The sequence below is a fragment of the Ailuropoda melanoleuca genome, chromosome 4 (genome assembly GCF_002007445.2).
Source record: "Ailuropoda melanoleuca isolate Jingjing chromosome 4, ASM200744v2, whole genome shotgun sequence".
NCBI lineage: Eukaryota > Metazoa > Chordata > Mammalia > Carnivora > Ursidae > Ailuropoda > Ailuropoda melanoleuca.
Genome location: NC_048221.1, coordinates 80,325,489 through 80,342,369, shown reverse-complemented (window position 1 = coordinate 80,342,369; position 16,881 = coordinate 80,325,489). Strand labels below are relative to the sequence as shown.

General features: G+C 35.4%; 1 protein-coding gene and 1 long non-coding RNA gene across 4 annotated transcripts in view; one reads left to right on the top strand and one right to left on the bottom strand.

The window, feature by feature from the left end:
- LOC105242250 overlaps window positions 1-10,996 on the bottom strand; it is a 91,672-nt gene extending 80,676 nt beyond the window's left edge. Inside the window, exons 1-2 of one of the 2 annotated variants that reach the window (XR_004624894.1) lie at window positions 10,897-10,996; window positions 7,516-7,800 (exon numbers count right to left, since the gene is read on the bottom strand). This is a non-coding gene — a long non-coding RNA (uncharacterized LOC105242250). Of the gene's footprint in view, window positions 1-7,515; window positions 7,801-10,896 lie in introns of those variants that run through there. The other variant, XR_002141380.2, reaches the window with a different exon arrangement.
- Window positions 1-16,881, top strand: part of PNPT1 (polyribonucleotide nucleotidyltransferase 1) — a 45,155-nt gene that overhangs the window by 26,895 nt on the left and 1,379 nt on the right. For both annotated transcript variants that reach the window (XM_019792794.2, XM_002914035.4), the window contains exons 16-27: window positions 1,968-2,034; window positions 2,127-2,216; window positions 3,356-3,409; window positions 7,741-7,847; window positions 8,340-8,411; window positions 8,503-8,566; window positions 9,843-9,926; window positions 10,241-10,324; window positions 11,387-11,493; window positions 11,572-11,627; window positions 13,106-13,184; window positions 15,354-15,401. In XM_019792794.2, coding sequence (XP_019648353.1) covers window positions 1,968-2,034; window positions 2,127-2,216; window positions 3,356-3,409; window positions 7,741-7,847; window positions 8,340-8,411; window positions 8,503-8,566; window positions 9,843-9,926; window positions 10,241-10,324; window positions 11,387-11,493; window positions 11,572-11,627; window positions 13,106-13,184; window positions 15,354-15,401 — 912 coding nt within the window. The remainder of the gene's footprint in view (window positions 1-1,967; window positions 2,035-2,126; window positions 2,217-3,355; window positions 3,410-7,740; window positions 7,848-8,339; window positions 8,412-8,502; window positions 8,567-9,842; window positions 9,927-10,240; window positions 10,325-11,386; window positions 11,494-11,571; window positions 11,628-13,105; window positions 13,185-15,353; window positions 15,402-16,881) is intronic.

Below are 16,881 nucleotides of genomic sequence, written 5' to 3'. Positions count from 1 at the left end.
GGGTTTGGGCATGTTCTTTTATTGCATGCAGAAGGGAATTTAGAGAAATAAGTCACAGTTTTTAATCAGTAACTTCATGTTCTGAATCATACATAAAAGTTGAAGTATAGTAGACAATTTTCTTTTAGTCAAGAAAGAGTTGTACACATTCACCAGTATCGAACATAAGTGGGGCTTTTCAAATACCTCAAATGACAAATCACCTCCTCCCTTTAGTTCATTTAAATGTTCATATTTTTACTCAGTTGATTAGTAGTAAAAGAACTCTGAGGTATTTAATATTAAATTACTTTATGTGAAACTATAGTTCGTGATTGACTTGATTTACAACAAAGTCCTAAGGCATTAGACATGACATATGCACTTCTATTTTAGTATTTGGAGCATATATGCTGGGAGGCTAGTGTGAAAGTAGCAAGTCACTTCACTTTTGAGTGACCATTGTTGGCTACCCAGAATCCCAACATCTCAATTTTGTTGAGCATGCTATAATTAACAGAGAATATACAGAACTGGAGATTTTTAAAGATTTTGAGTCCCTTATAAATAACCTGTTCTGTATATACTTGGATGCTGCAGAAGCCAGAAAGGAATTATAATTGAGTAAAGCATATCCTTTGTCATGAGCTACACAGCACATGGAATGGCAGTCTTTAAAAAGGGCAGCTGTGGGGGCACCTGGGTGGCTCATTCGGTTAAGTGTCTGCCATCAACTCGGGTCATGATCCCGGGGTCCTGGGATCGAGCCCCACTTTGTACTCCTTGCTCAGTGGGAGCCTGCTTCTCCCTCTCCCTCTGCCCCCTCTGTTCTCTTTCTCTCTGCGTCATATAAATAAATAAAATCTTTTTTAAAAGTAAAAAAAATAAAAAGGGCAGCTTGAAAAATGCACCTCTAGCTGATTACTGGCAACAGAAGTGAAAGAGGGGGCAGTAAAAGGATATGGGCACTTATTGCTACATCATTTCATTTTTTAAAAACTTTTTATTGTAAAATAAAACACAGATACCAAAAATGACAAAGGATGACATAATGAGTTTTTGTAAGGCACCACCAAAATCAGAGAATAGAAATGTTCCCAGTCACCCCTGAAGCCCCTCCATGTTTTTCATCCCAGTCTCAGCACCCTTCTTTCCTTGAAATTAACTACTCTCCTAAATTTTATAGTAATTACTTCCTTGCATTTCTAGTGTACATCCCTAGACACTGTAATCTTGTCCATTTTTTAAAAATTTGATATTTCTGTAAGTCTCTTTTAACCTAAAGGTTTCTCCTCCAACAAGTTCTTTTCTTTTCAGTCTGTCTTGTTAAAGTCCCAGAGCCATTTGACCTGTATGTAGAGTTCCCTGTAGTCTGGGTATTGCTGATTACACATTAATGGTGCAATCCAACAAGTTTCTTTGTCTTTCTGTCTCCTAAAAATTGACTGCACTCCTGAAAAATTGACTGCTAGATCCAGAGGCTTGAAGATTCATGTACCATTACTCCTTTTAAAAAATATTTTGTTAAAGAAAATGAAATTCCAAATTTTTATGGGACATTTTCCAATATTTCAAAGTCATATTCCTTTGAGACACTAATTGGTCAAATAAAATAGTTTGCAACCTCTGACTTAAAGAAAACCCTTACTGGAAAAGATCTGTTTCCTCAATGTGCATTTCTTTTTAAATTTATATATACTTTTATTATATAATACTTCATCATTGTTAATAATTTAAACATTATAGAAATTTATGTTGTGAATCCCCATAACCATCCATTTCCCACTCTGGTTCAAATACACATTAGAAAAATAGCTACTTTTAGTAATTTATCTTTTTTATATCCAGATATTTTCCGTGTATATAAATGAACTTTAAAAAAAAATGGGATTGTACTATTTTGTAACTTCTTTTATTATTTTGGTACTATATTTTAGATATCTTTCCATGTCAGCTATTTATGTATTTGTTTTTGTTTGTTTTTAAAGTTTCCTCCTTATGCCACTAATGAAATTGGCAAAGTCACTGGTGTGAATAGAAGAGAACTTGGGCACGGTGAGTACAAATCTATAAACTTACAGGTATTCTTATGGTATTCTTACAGGGACTTAGTACATATATGCTTATTATTTTCTATTCTAATTTAGGTGCTCTTGCTGAGAAAGCTTTGTATCCTGTTATCCCCAAGGATTTTCCTTTCACCGTAAGAGTAACATCTGAAGTCCTAGAGTCAAATGGTAGGATATTAAATTAAATTTTTCCTCCAGTCAAAAAGACCAGAATTCCGTTATATTCTTAACTTTCCATAGCTAATGTTACATTATGCTTATTACCACAGTGCCCAAACCCACAACAAAAGAAAAATGTGTTTAGTTAATCATACACTGTCTAAATCTTTCTTAGCTAATGAGATATTTTGAAACCAATATAAAACAAAATGTATCTTAATGTATCTTTTAAAACAAATCCAGATGGGATTATTTGTTTATTTTTATAAACAAACCATAGAGGCAAGGCCAGCTTCAAGAGAGAAGGGGCCAAAAGAGAGTCATCCATTAGGCAGGGGATACCTATCAAGTATCACAGATAGAAGTAGACAGCACAGAGAGAGGGGCTGGGCTAAAAGATCAAATTTAGGGATGCCTGGGTGGCTCAGTCAGTTAAGTGTCTGCTTTCGGCTCAGGTCATAATCCCAGGGTCTTGGGTGGAGTCTTGCATCGGGCTCCTTGCTCAGCGGGGAGGCCTGCTTCTCCCTCTGTCTGCCACTCCCTCCTCCCCCCAAATGAGTAAAATCTTTAAAAAATATATTTTAAAAGATCAAATGTAAATTAAAATTAAGTACCCAGGTCAAGTCAAGGTATGGCCATTAGAGACAAAGTTCACAGAGATGGTCATAATATTTAAAACAACAACAACAAAAAAGCCTTCTGAATTTAAACAAGAGACTTTCTATTCTCTACAGGGTATGACTAGGGTATAATTTAGGGTCCAGTGAGAGAACCAGAGCCTGTATCTTTAACTGCCTTCTGATTAAGCAACAAAAGAGGCATGGTGGTTTTTCTGGGAGGTTTCTTAGAATCTATAGCACTGCTGTCCAGTAGAACTTCATGTGCTGATGGAAGTTATCTCTATGCTATGCAGTTGAGGGACTGAATTTATTTCAATTAATTTAAATTTAGTAGCTATATGTACCTAATGGCTCTTATATCGGACTGTGTAGTCCTATAGTTTGTGGTTTGACAGAGCTTGCCTTAATTGCTTTTAAAAAGAAAGAAGGAAAGAATACTGAATATTTATAAGGAAATAACCAGTAGTATCAGCTTTCTCCATTTAAAAAAGTCAGTAAATTATAAAGCGAGTATTTTTGTCTCTACAGGATCATCTTCAATGGCATCTGCATGTGGTGGAAGTTTAGCGTTAATGGACGCAGGTAAAAGAATTATGTGTCAAAACTACTTAGGCTTTATCTGTATTTGATGAGTATAAAATATAAGATCTCTTTAAAATTGGATTTTGGTAAGATCTGGAGAAGTCAGATTAGAGATTACCAAACCAGACCAGAGCAAGATAGTTAAAACGTACAGCTTCAAGTATACAGATAATTACTAGAATTCTTATCTTTGGCAAAAGGGAGGACACTGAAATTATTTACTTGCCTTGGTGATCCAGTGAGCTTTCTCACCTTCCAAAAGGTAAAGAGCTCTGCAGTTGATTCCATTCACCAACAACGTTTGGACCAGCAAGCAGAAGTATTTAGGACCAGTAAAGGAAAGTAACCATGTAATCTTCCAGTCAATTTGCATGCCATGAGAACAATACCACCCACAGAAGGGTACAGAGAATTTTAGGAAGAAAGACTGTAGGAGGTTCAGTATAATTTCTTGGTTTGAAACACCAAAAGGGAAAGAGTCAACATGTTTAACAGGCTCTGAAAACAGTTTCTGTATCTCACCAATGATGCTGTTCAAGAAGAAAGACAAAAGGAACCTAAGATACTCAAGAGGCTTCAAGGAGCTCCCTGTTAGTCCACGCATTTATAGTACAGAAAAACAGAAAGGTAGAAAGGATACTATAACCAAGGATGAGATAAAAGAATCGTGTGAATATATAACACTGCCTAGAAAGATGAAATCTTAAACCAAAGCAAAAAAAAAAAAAAAAGGTACTTTTCTATTTGTGTTCAGTGCCAAAAAAACATAAGCTGATATTTAAGGTTGCTGGTAAAATACTTTTTCTGTTTTCACCTTCATGCATTCATTCAACCAGTCTTTACTAGATGCCACCCCTGTGCCAAGCACTGACTTAGCCCTTGGAACACAGTAATGAACAAAACAAAGTCCCTATCCTGCATTCAGTCAGTCCTACATTTTCATATTGGAAAACAACATGTTCTCGAAAAGATGAACTGAAAAATAAAGTAAAAAGAGATCATAAGAGAGTCTTTAACGGCTTTAAATGAATTCCAATCTTTTGGTCTAGACAAAAACCCAACCTAAGTATAGATGAGAACTTCAGGATGAGATAACTGACCGATGTTGGCAGTATTTGAAAAATCAGAAAATAGTATACTAAGGACACAAAAGTTCTTAATTTTGAAAGAGTAAGGTATTTTCTGTAAAGCATAACCTAGTGAACTTGACAGTGACACTTAGCAAAACTCTTAAATAGATTATTAAAAAAAAAATTTGTAAGCATTTTTAGGAAGGAGGCAGCTGTGAAGAGAAGGGACCAGAAGGGACTCATTTAAAATAAATCATGTAGTAAAATAATATTCCACTTTGGAAAATATTAGTAGATTTGGAATGGGGAGGGGGGTTGCTGCTTATGCTGTATATCTAGAGTCAGCTTGGCAGCTCATGATTTTTCTGTAAATGATACAAAAAATTGAGATGGATGATAGGTACACCTTCGTAACTGGTTGAAGCATGAGTAGAGGAGACAAGCGAATCTGATCTGTAGGATGGTTTGGTCAAGTGGAATGCGTGAGGATGTTTCCTTCTAAATCCTGTCCCTTTCAATGTTTTTATTATTGAATTGACTTACAACACTGGCCTGCTGATAAAAAGGATACTGCTAAAAGGAATGGGTGACTGATACATTAAATGACAATTTTGATCTCTAAAAAAATGTTAACAGGATAAAAGAAGAAAAGCCCAATAGGAAAAAAAAAATGAATTTGACAAGAATGAATGTCAAGTTGTGTGGGAAAAGTCAACAAAGGGTATGCAATTCGTCTCAAACACATGAGTGCTTGTCATTCCTCACATCAGGCCCTGTCTTGCTTCAGGGATACAAATGGTACCCATTTTCTAAAAAGCTTTTAGATGTGAAAAACATATACTAACAGATCAAGAAGTCAGATAGCTAAAAGACACAAATATGTACAATATGAAGAATTAGGTTGAAGGTAATTAGCTTCGTAGAGACAGCTACATTTCATCTGGTTTCTAAAGGTTGAGTAGTTGATCTGTTATTAGGAGCAGGGCCCATAGTTCATGTGAAAGGAACAACATGGGCAAAGTTATGAAGCAGTATAGTATCTGAAATGTATTTGAAAAAATTAAGTAATAAATTGGGACCAGATTTTAAAGGTCATTGTTATGTTAAGGATTTTGAACTTAAAGCTAATATTTCACAACTCAGGATTCTATGAACTAGTGTTCCTGCTGGATGTTGATTTTGTGTACCATGAAAAAAAATCAATCTGTTCTAAAGTACATTTCAGCATGGTTAAGCAGGTTTATTTCATATAAGTTAAATAAACTTTAATATGCTAATGTGAATTCTGAATCTCTAGGAACAGGATATGTACTATTTCCCAAATGTTTTTGACCATAGAACAAGTATAAAATTTCCTGAAAGCAGATAATTGGGAACTTAGGAGAATTTTATGTAGAGGAACAGTGTGATATGAATCTGATTTTTTCTTCTTTTTGGTAGTTTTTCCCAGCTTAGGTGATAGACCTAGAGGATGAAAAGGGAGAGAATGGAAACTTGGGGTGGGGTGGGGGGGACTAAAATTGGGGAAACCAGACAGGGAGAATGTTGTCAGAGCAAGAAATAATGCAGACTTCGACTAAAGGAGTAGCAATTGATGTTTCAGTATTTAGGAGAAAGAACAACTTCCTAAAAAAATTTAAAGGACAAACTATCAGATCTTTGTGACTTCATATAGGAAATGAGGAAAGAAATGTTGATTCTGGCATGAGTGTCTTAGTTGCATTCAACCAAGATAAGAGAGGCAAGACAAAAAGGATTTATTGGGTGTGATTACATTTTGAATATATGTACATACATATAAAGTGTTTTGGGGACATTTAGCTGGAAATGTCCAATAGGCAAATTGGCCATACAGATCTAGGGCTTATTAGCAAAGAGAAATAGAGATTTTTAGGTCATCAACATTAAAAGTTAAGGTTAAAAACCATGAGCATAAGTGAGATTGCTTACAGGATATGAAATGAGATCCCCTGCCACACTCCTTTTTAACAGGTAAGTTCCAAGTGATAAAACCTTAAACGTTTTGTAAAAAAAGGAAACATGGAAGATTTTATCAAAATCTTAAGAAAAACCTTTCTAAAGCAAAATCCAGGAACCATGATTACATATAACTTTTAAAATTCTGTATAGAAAAATAAATCACAATAAACAAAGTCAACTGACTAGGAAATAAGATATTTCCTTTACTATTCTATATTTATAATTAACAAAGATCTGTTGTCCATATTGAAAGAGCTTTTATAAATCATTAAGAAAAAGACTAACAAGTAGGAAAATGGTTGAAGGGCATGAACAGGCAAAATATAAGGGGTGCCTGGATAGCTCACATGGTTAAGTGTCCAACTCTTGATCTCAGCTTGGGTCTTGATCTCAGGGTTGTGAGTTCAAGCCCCGCGCTGGGCTCCACACTGGGCGTGGAGCCCCAATAAATAAACAAACAAATAAATAAAACTGCTTATAAACATTTTTTTTTAAAGTTTAATCTCATTCATAAAAAATCAAATTAAGAACAATAAGCTACCATTTTTACCCTTTACAGTCAAAAGATTTGACAGGAATTAACAAGAAAGTAGAACAGCAGGCACCCTTACATACTGCTGGTGAAAATATAAAATGCTACAACTCTGGAAGGCAGTTTGACAGATTTATAATAAATGTAAACCCACACACCCTTTGACTCAGTAATCCCACTTATATTATGTGGCTTATAAACCCATTCAGGGACTACTAAGCAGCCTTTCAAAAGAATAAAGTGGAACTTTGTGTGGCTTTGTATGTCAAAATCCAAGGTATGTTATTAAGTGGAAAAAAGCAAGGTGCATTCACTATGATTCCATAAGTAAAGAAAATAAAAGATTACACTTCGATTCACATTTGGGCACAAATTTTCTGGGAGGATACACAAGAAAAAACTTACCGATGGCTTTCATGGAAAGGCTGGAAGGATTTACCAACAAAATGGTTACTTTTTCAAAAAAAGATAAACATACCAAAAGTAAAAAGACAAATGGATTCCAATAAGAGTTAAGTTTGCTATTTTTATACAGGTTTTTGTGAGAACAGTGATTACCTGTTTAGAATTGTTTTAAGGGGCTTTTATCATATGCTTTAGAAGAAATGAGGTAGATAGATCACCTTTCCAGCTTAGTTCTGATGATGTCAAATTTAAAACACCACTCACATTAAAATAAATATCAATGGAATGATAAATATGCATGTTAGCCTGATGTACACATTACATACTCTTTTTCTCAATTACAGGAGTTCCAATTTCATCTGCTGTCGCAGGTGTGGCAGTAGGATTGGTCACCAAAAACAATCCTGACAAGGGTGAAATAGAAGATTATCGTTTGCTGACAGATATTCTGGCAAGTATATCCATGTTTTCAAATATTCAGTGGTGAAGATGATACATATTTATAAGCACTGGATGCTTAGAAGAATAATAGTACTTGAGAAATAGAGGTCCTTGTTCTTACTTTCCTCCTCTGCATATTAGCCTTGGATTTTGTAGGATGTGAGTTAAAAAAAAAATATATATATATATATATACACACACACACACACACACACACACACACAGTATAAATATCCATAATGGCTCACTTTAGGGTGATCATAAATGAATCCCTGTGCATTTATGTGGGGGTAACATGATCTTAAAATGATTTCTGATGAAACAATTCTAACTTAAAAAGCCACAAATTAGAAGCAGTAGTTAATGTAGAAGATATTTCTTTGTCTTTAGTCTTAGAGGACATGGTTTTACTTCTACAGATGTTTTTTAAAATTCCTTTATAGTGACTGGGTGAATTTTGTTTTTGTTTAAAACTATATCGTAATTTCTTAAATTCCTTCAGGGAATTGAAGATTACAATGGTGACATGGATTTCAAAATAGCCGGCACCACTAAGGGAATAACTGCATTACAGGTATTTTAAAACCTATTTTGTTTCACTTTTATAATATTTAAATAATGTCATGAATCAATATTTATATAATTTTTTGACTTTTCCACATTAGGCTGATATTAAATTACCTGGAATACCAATAAAAATTGTAATGGAGGCCATTCAACAAGCCTCAGGTAAGCTAAGCCAGTGTGCCTGATTCTCTTTCCATTATTGTTCATTTGTTCATGGAAACTATAATTCCCATTAGGCATATTAAAAATGGGCTATTATAAAATACTGCTTTGTAAAAATCTTTATGAGAGATCAGAGAAAATTCAACTTTTACAAGTTAAGTGACTCTGTAAGATAAGATTTACGGAGAAAGGGGACTATACAAGTAGAACTGTAAAGGTTATTAGGATATGAAGAGCTTTGATTACTAAGTTAAAGAATTTGGATTTTACTTCATAAAAACTAGGAATACTGTTATATCATCATATTTATTTTATATGCAGTTGACCTTTGAACAATGTGTTCAAACTGCGTGGGTCCACTTATACGTAGGTTATTTTTTTTAAAGAGTTGACAACAAAAGCATTTATTTACAACAGCAAGGCATTTATTTACTACTGCCCATCCCACCAGACCAACTGAAGGCAGCTGGCACAGAGGTCATGCCCGCTGCACTGAGTATCCTAAGAGGCCTGCTGAGGCAATTAGCAGCCCCTGGGGGTGGGGGTGCCATGACTGGGCAGGGCTGCAGATCATCCATTGTGCTGAGAGGGTGGTCCCATCGAACATCCAGGGCTTACCAGCAGAAGACTGGGCTGAAATGGAGAAACATGCCCAGGGTGCAGGGACAGCACTGCATACAAAGTCCCTGCACTAAGTCCTCTGTGGCTGGTGGCATTGGGAGGGGACCCACTCCTCACCATGGCACCTCGGCCTTGAGGCCTCCTGGAGTCCAGCACACTCACATGCAGCCACAGGTGCCAATGTATAGCCATGGGCCAGTGGTACATATCCAGAGAGATAAGGCAGCTATACTATGCCTCCACGCAACTGTTGTAGCCTGCAGGCCATCTAGGGGTTGCCACTGCTGAGCCTAAGCCACCAGGCTGTGGAACTCTGCCATTCCAGGGCCAGCCCCCTATACCATACCTATGCACAAATATTTTTCAATAAATATACATACAGTACTACAAATATATTTTCCTTATGGTTTTCTTAACATTTTCTTTTCTTTAGTTTACTTCAAGAATATAGAGTATAATAGATATAACATACAAAATGTGTTACTTAACTGTTTTTTGTCATGGGTAAGGCTTCCAGTCAGTAGTAGGCTCTTAGTAGTTAAGTTTTGGGGAATCAAAAGTTATATACGAATTTTTGATGCAGGGGTGGACATACCTAATCTCTAGTTGTTCAAAGGTCAACTCTAGTTATAATTTTTGTTTTTATCTCTTACAGTGGCAAAGAAGGAGATAATACAGATTATGAACAAAACTATTTCAAAACCTCGAGCATCTAGAAAAGAAAATGGGCCTGTTGTAGGTAGTGTATTAAAGTTATTATTTATTCCATGATAAGGTAAACATTAATATATGAAAGTATATTATTTAAATTTCTTTTAATACACAAAACAAAAATATTTTAACTATTTCTGTAGTTAAAATATTTTAAATTCGGGGAGATATTTTTAGATATTAGAACTTTCAGAAACTTTAGTCAAGTAACTATTTTTCTATTTCCCATGAAATACTTTTACATGTGTCTGTGCCAAAAAAAAAATCTTGACTGATCAAGATATGTTTTAGGTTCATATATGTATTTGGATTATTTACAGTTTTCTCTGTACTGCATTTCAGAAACTGTTCAGGTTCCATTATCAAAACGGGCAAAATTTGTTGGACCGGGTGGATATAATTTAAAAAAGCTTCAGGCTGAAACAGGTAAGAGTTGTGTATGAAGTTTGGGGGTTCAATTTTTAAATTCTTTTTAGAGAGGGAGGGGGAAAAAGAGGGGAGAGAGAATCTTAAACAGGCTTCATATCCAGTATGGACCCCAACTTGAGGGCTCGATCTCACAACCCTAAGATCACGATCTGAGCCAAAATCAAGAGTCAGACACTTAACCAACTGAGCCACCCAGGCACCCCAAGTTTGAGGGTTTTAATGGTAGGCCATGTGAGTTGCCATTTTATCTCTGTTGTGTTCAAAAAATATGTTTGAGATATGCAAGAAAATATATAACACTGACATGTCTTTACTGTAAGTTTTCTTAATAAATCAGCATTCTTAAGTATTTTCAAGAAGGATCCCCTAGAATTCATCAATTTCTTTGTGACATTTTAAAATCGAACTTTTAGAAAAATGTTGTTTTTCACTTTAGAGGATTTTGCTGTCATTTTCTATTCTGCTATTTCTCACTTAGTCTTATTTAGACTCTTTTATTTAAAGAGTATGTGTAGAAATAGTATGCATTGTTTTTTCTGGAAGCAATCTTTGAATTACCTGGTACTTACCAGCTTTGAGATTATTGAAGGAAAGTGAGGAGAGTTGTCTTAGCCAGCTTTTTAGATTGAGAAACTGACATGATTTTGTCCCTCATCCATTCACTACTCTAGAGTAAGAGAAAGAAGAAAAGGTGAGGAAAACATTAATTAATAATTTAATTATAATTATATAATTAATAGTAATTAAGAAAGCAAAACCAAACCCTCAAAAGTTAACTTAAATATGCTTTCTCCTACCAAACTGTGAGCTCCAAGAACATAGAGACAGTGACTCGCTGTTGTTTCCCCAGGGCCTAGTACAGTGTCAGATACATAGCAGGTGTGCAGTGTGTATTTGTTGGTGAATGAATCTCTTCATTCCTAAAGCAATGAGTAAATATAACACAACCCTGCCTAGCCACTTGCAGGTCAGTCCCCTGCTCTTATATCTACTCCCCAAGACTAGACTCCACTAGAGTGAGCAAGTTAGCTTTAATATGTCAAATTATCTTTTTAAAAGGAGTAACTGTTAGTCAGGTGGATGAAGAAACATTTTCTGTATTTGCACCAACACCAAGTGCTATGCATGAAGCAAGAGACTTCATTACTGAAATCTGCAAAGATGATGTAAGTATAGATCTTATCATACTTTTTTCTGCATTTTGTTGCTGTTTATTCATCTTATGGCTTATTTTGCACTTACAGCAAGAGCAGCAACTAGAATTTGGAGCAGTGTATACCGCCACAATAACTGAAATCAGGTAATATCAACTAATATGCTATGCTGGTTTTTATAGGATTTACAGTATAAGCACATGTTAACTTCACATTTGCATTATATATTTTGAAAGTGTAAGGTATTTAGATTTTGTGTCAATTACCTACCATAGAATCATTAATTATTTTTAAGGTATAATTTATTTTCTGTACCATTTGTTGATTTTCAATAACATGATTCTGTGATTATAATTATACTAATAGGTTCTTCTAAGTGAATTGTTTTCTTGAATCAAATTTCCCACCATTTAAATTTTCCCAATACACAGTAAAACAGGCCCAAAATAGACCTAGTAATATTTCCTTTTTCTTTCTTTTTCTGGTAGTTTCTTTTTGGTTTCTTTTAAAGGTAGTACTACTTAATGCCTAAGGGGCAGATTTTTTTAAATGTCAATTTCAACCTCAAAGCATTTTTTATCAGCTGAAAAGATTGACTTTTTGGGACGAAAAAATCCCCCCCCCCCTTTTAAAGATCTTATTTATTTGAGAGAGAGGTAGTGAGAAAAAGCACAAGTCGGGAGGAGAGGGAGAAGCAGGCTCCCTGCGAACAGGGAGCCCAATGTAGGGCTCAATCCCAGGGCTCTGGGATCATGACCTGAGCCAGAGGCAGACGTTTAATGGAGTGAGCCACCCAGGTGCCCCTGAAAATTTCTTTTAAGGAAGAAAATACATATATATCAGATGTAGCCTGAGTGCTCGAAGCTATTTGAAATCAATAACAAAAGCCAGTAGAATAATTTGTTTAATATCACAGGTGAAAAAACTAAGAAACGGGATGGCTTATTTTAGTAGACTAATGAAAAAAAGACAAAAGTTTTTAATGAAATAAATATTTTATCCAACCCCCTTCCTTAAATCATTATTTAATAGGTTGATGATTAATCTACACTACTTTAAAATATTTAATGTTGTTTATCCCGCTCCTCCCCACTTGTGCTCTTACTATGTCTGTTGCTGTCTCTCTCTAAAATAAATAAAATCTTAAAAAAAAAAAAAATTTAATGTCATTTCAAAATGTTTGGGGAAATACTATGAAGAGAAATACAGAATAATATATAGTCTAAAAGCTTGTCACTACACAGTTTTCCTTTGTCTCTTCTCTGTCCTTTCATTCACAAGTATTTAAATACAGGGTGTAGGGGCGCCTGGGTGGCTCAGAACATCTCCCTCAGCTCAGGTAGTGACCTGGGATCGAGCCCCGTGTCGGACTCCCTGCTCTGCAGGGGAGTCTGCTTCTCCCTCTCTCCCCCTGCTCATGCTGTCTCTCAAAGAAATAAAATCTTAAAAAAAAAAATTTTAAATACAGGGTGTATGTTCAGTTGAAAAAATGGGTATCTCTTTTAGATAATCCTTTATACCATTTTATGTTGTGTGTTTACTTTGTTCTCCAATGAATACATAATCAGTTTGATTATCAGTAGATACACAGATACTGTTTTAATCAGGCTTATTTCCTTTTCAGAGACACTGGAGTAATGGTTAAACTATATCCAAATATGACTGCAGTACTACTTCATAACACACAACTTGATCAACGAAAGGTAAAAAAAAAAAAAGTAACTTATTTTTTAAAAAACTGTCTTAAAATCATCATAATGAAATTACCTGGATTGGTGAGGATTGTGCAGTTTGTCCACTACTAGCCTAAGTACAGAAAACTGAAAATGACAGCGATGTTGCTGACAAAAGTTTCTACGCTGTTTTATACAGATATTTATGTTTGTCCTTGTATGATGGAATGGAAATACTCTTGAGTTAACACATCTAGAATTAACATATAACAGTTACTTTTTAAAAATACCTAGCTCTCGCCCTGTCTTGCCAATTTTCTTGGCCAACCAAGCATGGCAAGATAAAACTAAAAATATGAAACACTCAAGAAAACTATAGGGGCAGAGGATAATAGGAATGTTTGGTTTACCAAATATTGAAATATAAAGCTATACAGAATAAAATAGTGTATTGCTGACCTAGAATTAGGCAATTTATACAACAGAAAATAGAGACCAGAAATCATCCAGTTATATACATGGGAATATAATATATACTAAAAGTTGCATTTTCAGTCTGAAGAAACAAAGATTATTCAACACATTGTATTGGAATAACTGGTTTTCATAAAGCAGAATGTCTACTCTTTTTATTTATTTTTAAAAGATTTATTTATTTTAGAGAAAGAAGACAAGTGCATGAGTGAGAGGAGGGGCAGAGAGAGAGAAAAGAATCTCAAACAGACTTCCCTGCTGAGTGCAGAGCCCCATGCAGGGCTTGATCTCACGACCCTGAGATTATGAACTGAGCCAAAATCAAGAGTCAGATGCTTCACTGGCTGAGCTATCCAAGTGCCCCTGACATCACTTTTAAAAAGTATATGGCAAAATTACAATAAAGTTGAAAGGCAAGTAGCAATTCAGGGGAAAAAGATGTATATAACATATGAGAGAGGCTTCATATGCACACAGTTTGTATGGATTAGTAAGAAAGGTTAATATCAACAGCAAATTTTTTGTAATTAGAGATTTATTTTTTATTTTTTTTTAATTTTAGACAGAGAACAAGGGCGAGCAGGTGGAGGAGCAGAGGGAGAGGGAGAGAATCTCCAGCAGACTCGATGCTGAGCAGAGCCCAACGCAGGGCTTGATCTCACAAGCCTGGGATCATGGCCTGAGTTGAAATGAAGAGTCAGATGCTTAAACCCACTGAGTCCCCCAGGCATCCCAGCAGCAAATTTTTTAAATGCAAATAAAACTAAGTTATCATTTTTCTACTTTCAGATAGTTGAAAATTCCCAATGTGGGTAAAAATATGGAGGAAAAAATGGACATTCTCATACACTTGAGATACTGTTGTAGGAATGTAAATTGGGACAAATTTTTTAGAGTGTTTGGTAAATGTGTATGAGTAGTACCTTTGGCCCTAGAAGGTTCAACATTAGGACTTTGTTCTGAGAGGATAATTTGAGTAAATGAATATGTAATTGTTGCAACAATGCAGTTACCTACAGAAGGGTTGAAAAAAATAGTACGTTGAACACCCATATACCTACATCTAGATTCAGTAATTATTAACATTTGCAGTACTGGAATTTAAGGGCCGCCTGGTGGCTTAGTCAGTTAAACGTCTGCCTTCAGCTCAGGTCATGATCTCAGGTCTGGGATTGAGTCCTGCATTGGGCTCTCTACACCACAGTGAGTCTGCTTCTCTCTCTCCCTCTGTGCCTTCCATGCACTCACACACTCGTGTATGCCTGCTCTCACTCCTCCTGCCCCCAGTAAATAAAATCTTTAAAAAACTACTGGAATTTAAAACTAATTAAATGACCATCTTTAGGGGATCAGTTAAACAAATTACATAGTTTGAACACTCTGCTGTTTCATTTATTGATATAAAAGGATATCCTCAACATATTACTGAATGAAAAATCAACATATTATAAAACAACAAGCTCAGTAAGGTCCATTTTTCCAAATGCAGTACACACTAAGGAGACATTTGAAGGGATACTTTAGAGTATCAGCAGTAGTTATCTAAATAGTAGAGGTTTGGATGATTTTTGCTCTCATTTGAATACTTATTATTTTAAGCCTTTATAATCAACAGATTTTATAATCAGAAAAAACAATAAAACTTTCCACTTAAAAAAATGTGTACTACTATGGATATTAAGAAATTATCCACAACAACTAATAGATGAATATGTTCTCTTTCAGATTAAACATCCTACTGCCCTCGGATTAGAAGTTGGCCAAGAAATTCAGGTACTTGTATTCAACTTTTTAGCCTTAAAGTTGTAAACTGTACTCGAAGTTTCAATTACTTTTTTTCCAAAAAGCTAAAAGAATCAAATCAACATCTGTGATTTATATTATTTATGTGCTGTGTTCTTTGAACTTTAGGTTCCCTTTTAAACAGACTAAGGGTTTAAGATGCAATTTTTTCCCTTAGGGAGCTTGCAGTTTAGTTAGAACAGTACTCCAAACTTTAGAGCTTTTAGAAGTACATGAGGTCAGTGATAGCTATGCAGTGATTTGCAAACACGACAGGAGAACTCTGAAAATGCAACTCTGTTAAAGGCCTTGAATGTCATATTTGAGTTGAGACTTTAATTGGTTATGTACTGCTTACAACTAAAAACTTTTGAGTTTGATGAAAGCCATGTTGTCTGACCTTTTTTATAGTTTTTGTGAGTGGATAAAGGAAGTCATTGCCAGTCTGGTATGGTTTGGTTTTTGGTTTGGTTTTGTTTTTTGTGTTTTTTTTACTTTTAAACTCTTTTTTTTTTTTTTTAATGTTTTTTTATTATATTATGTTAGTCACCGTACAGTACATCCCTGGTTTCTGATGTAAAGTTCGATGATTCATTAGTTGTGTATAACACCCAGTGCACCATGCAGTATGTGCCCTCCTTACTACCCATCACCAGTCTATGCCATTCCCCCACCCCCCTCCCCTCTGAAGCCCTCAGTTTGTTTCTCAGAGTCCATAGTTTTGTTTGTCCATACCACATTTTGTTCCAGCTATACCTGTTACCCATGACCTGAGTAACCAAGGCTTTTAGTTTATTCCCAGTCTGTAGTCCCATTGTTCAAGTAGCCTCTAGGGAAGAATAAGAACCAACGGGGCGCCTGGGTGGCTCAGTCGTTAAGCGTCTGCCTTTGGCTCAGGGCATGATCCCAGGGTCCTGGGATCGAGCCCCACATCAGGCTCCTCCGCTGGTAGCCTGCTTCTTCCTCTACCACTCCCCCTGCCTGTGTTCCCTCTCTCGCTGGCTGTCTCTCTCTCTGTCAAATAAATAAAATCTTTAAAAAAAAAAAAAATAAGAAGAACCAAGACCTAATATCTGTATCAAGTTGTGTTTTTACATCAGAATGGACTTTAAAACTGCCACATTTCCCCTGACTTGTGTTGTCTAAAGTCAAGCCAAATAATCTCACTGTGATAGTCCTTTGAGAAATATTGTAAATAACCTAACCATAATCCTGTATAGTTTATAGTAGCATTAGGCTCAGAAAGCCTTTGTCTAGAATCATTCACCATGCTTTTCACTGTTGTTCTAGTATAGGGACCTAGCCTAGAGAAAATAAGATGGCACAGTTGAGTCTAATAGACGTTTATAATAGGGCAACTAAATGCCCATCTCTTTTCTTTTTCTTATAAGGACTATTTAACCAAATTATATTTATTAGCATATACCTTTATTTAGCACTAAGCTATGCTTTCAGCAAAGAAAAAACATTA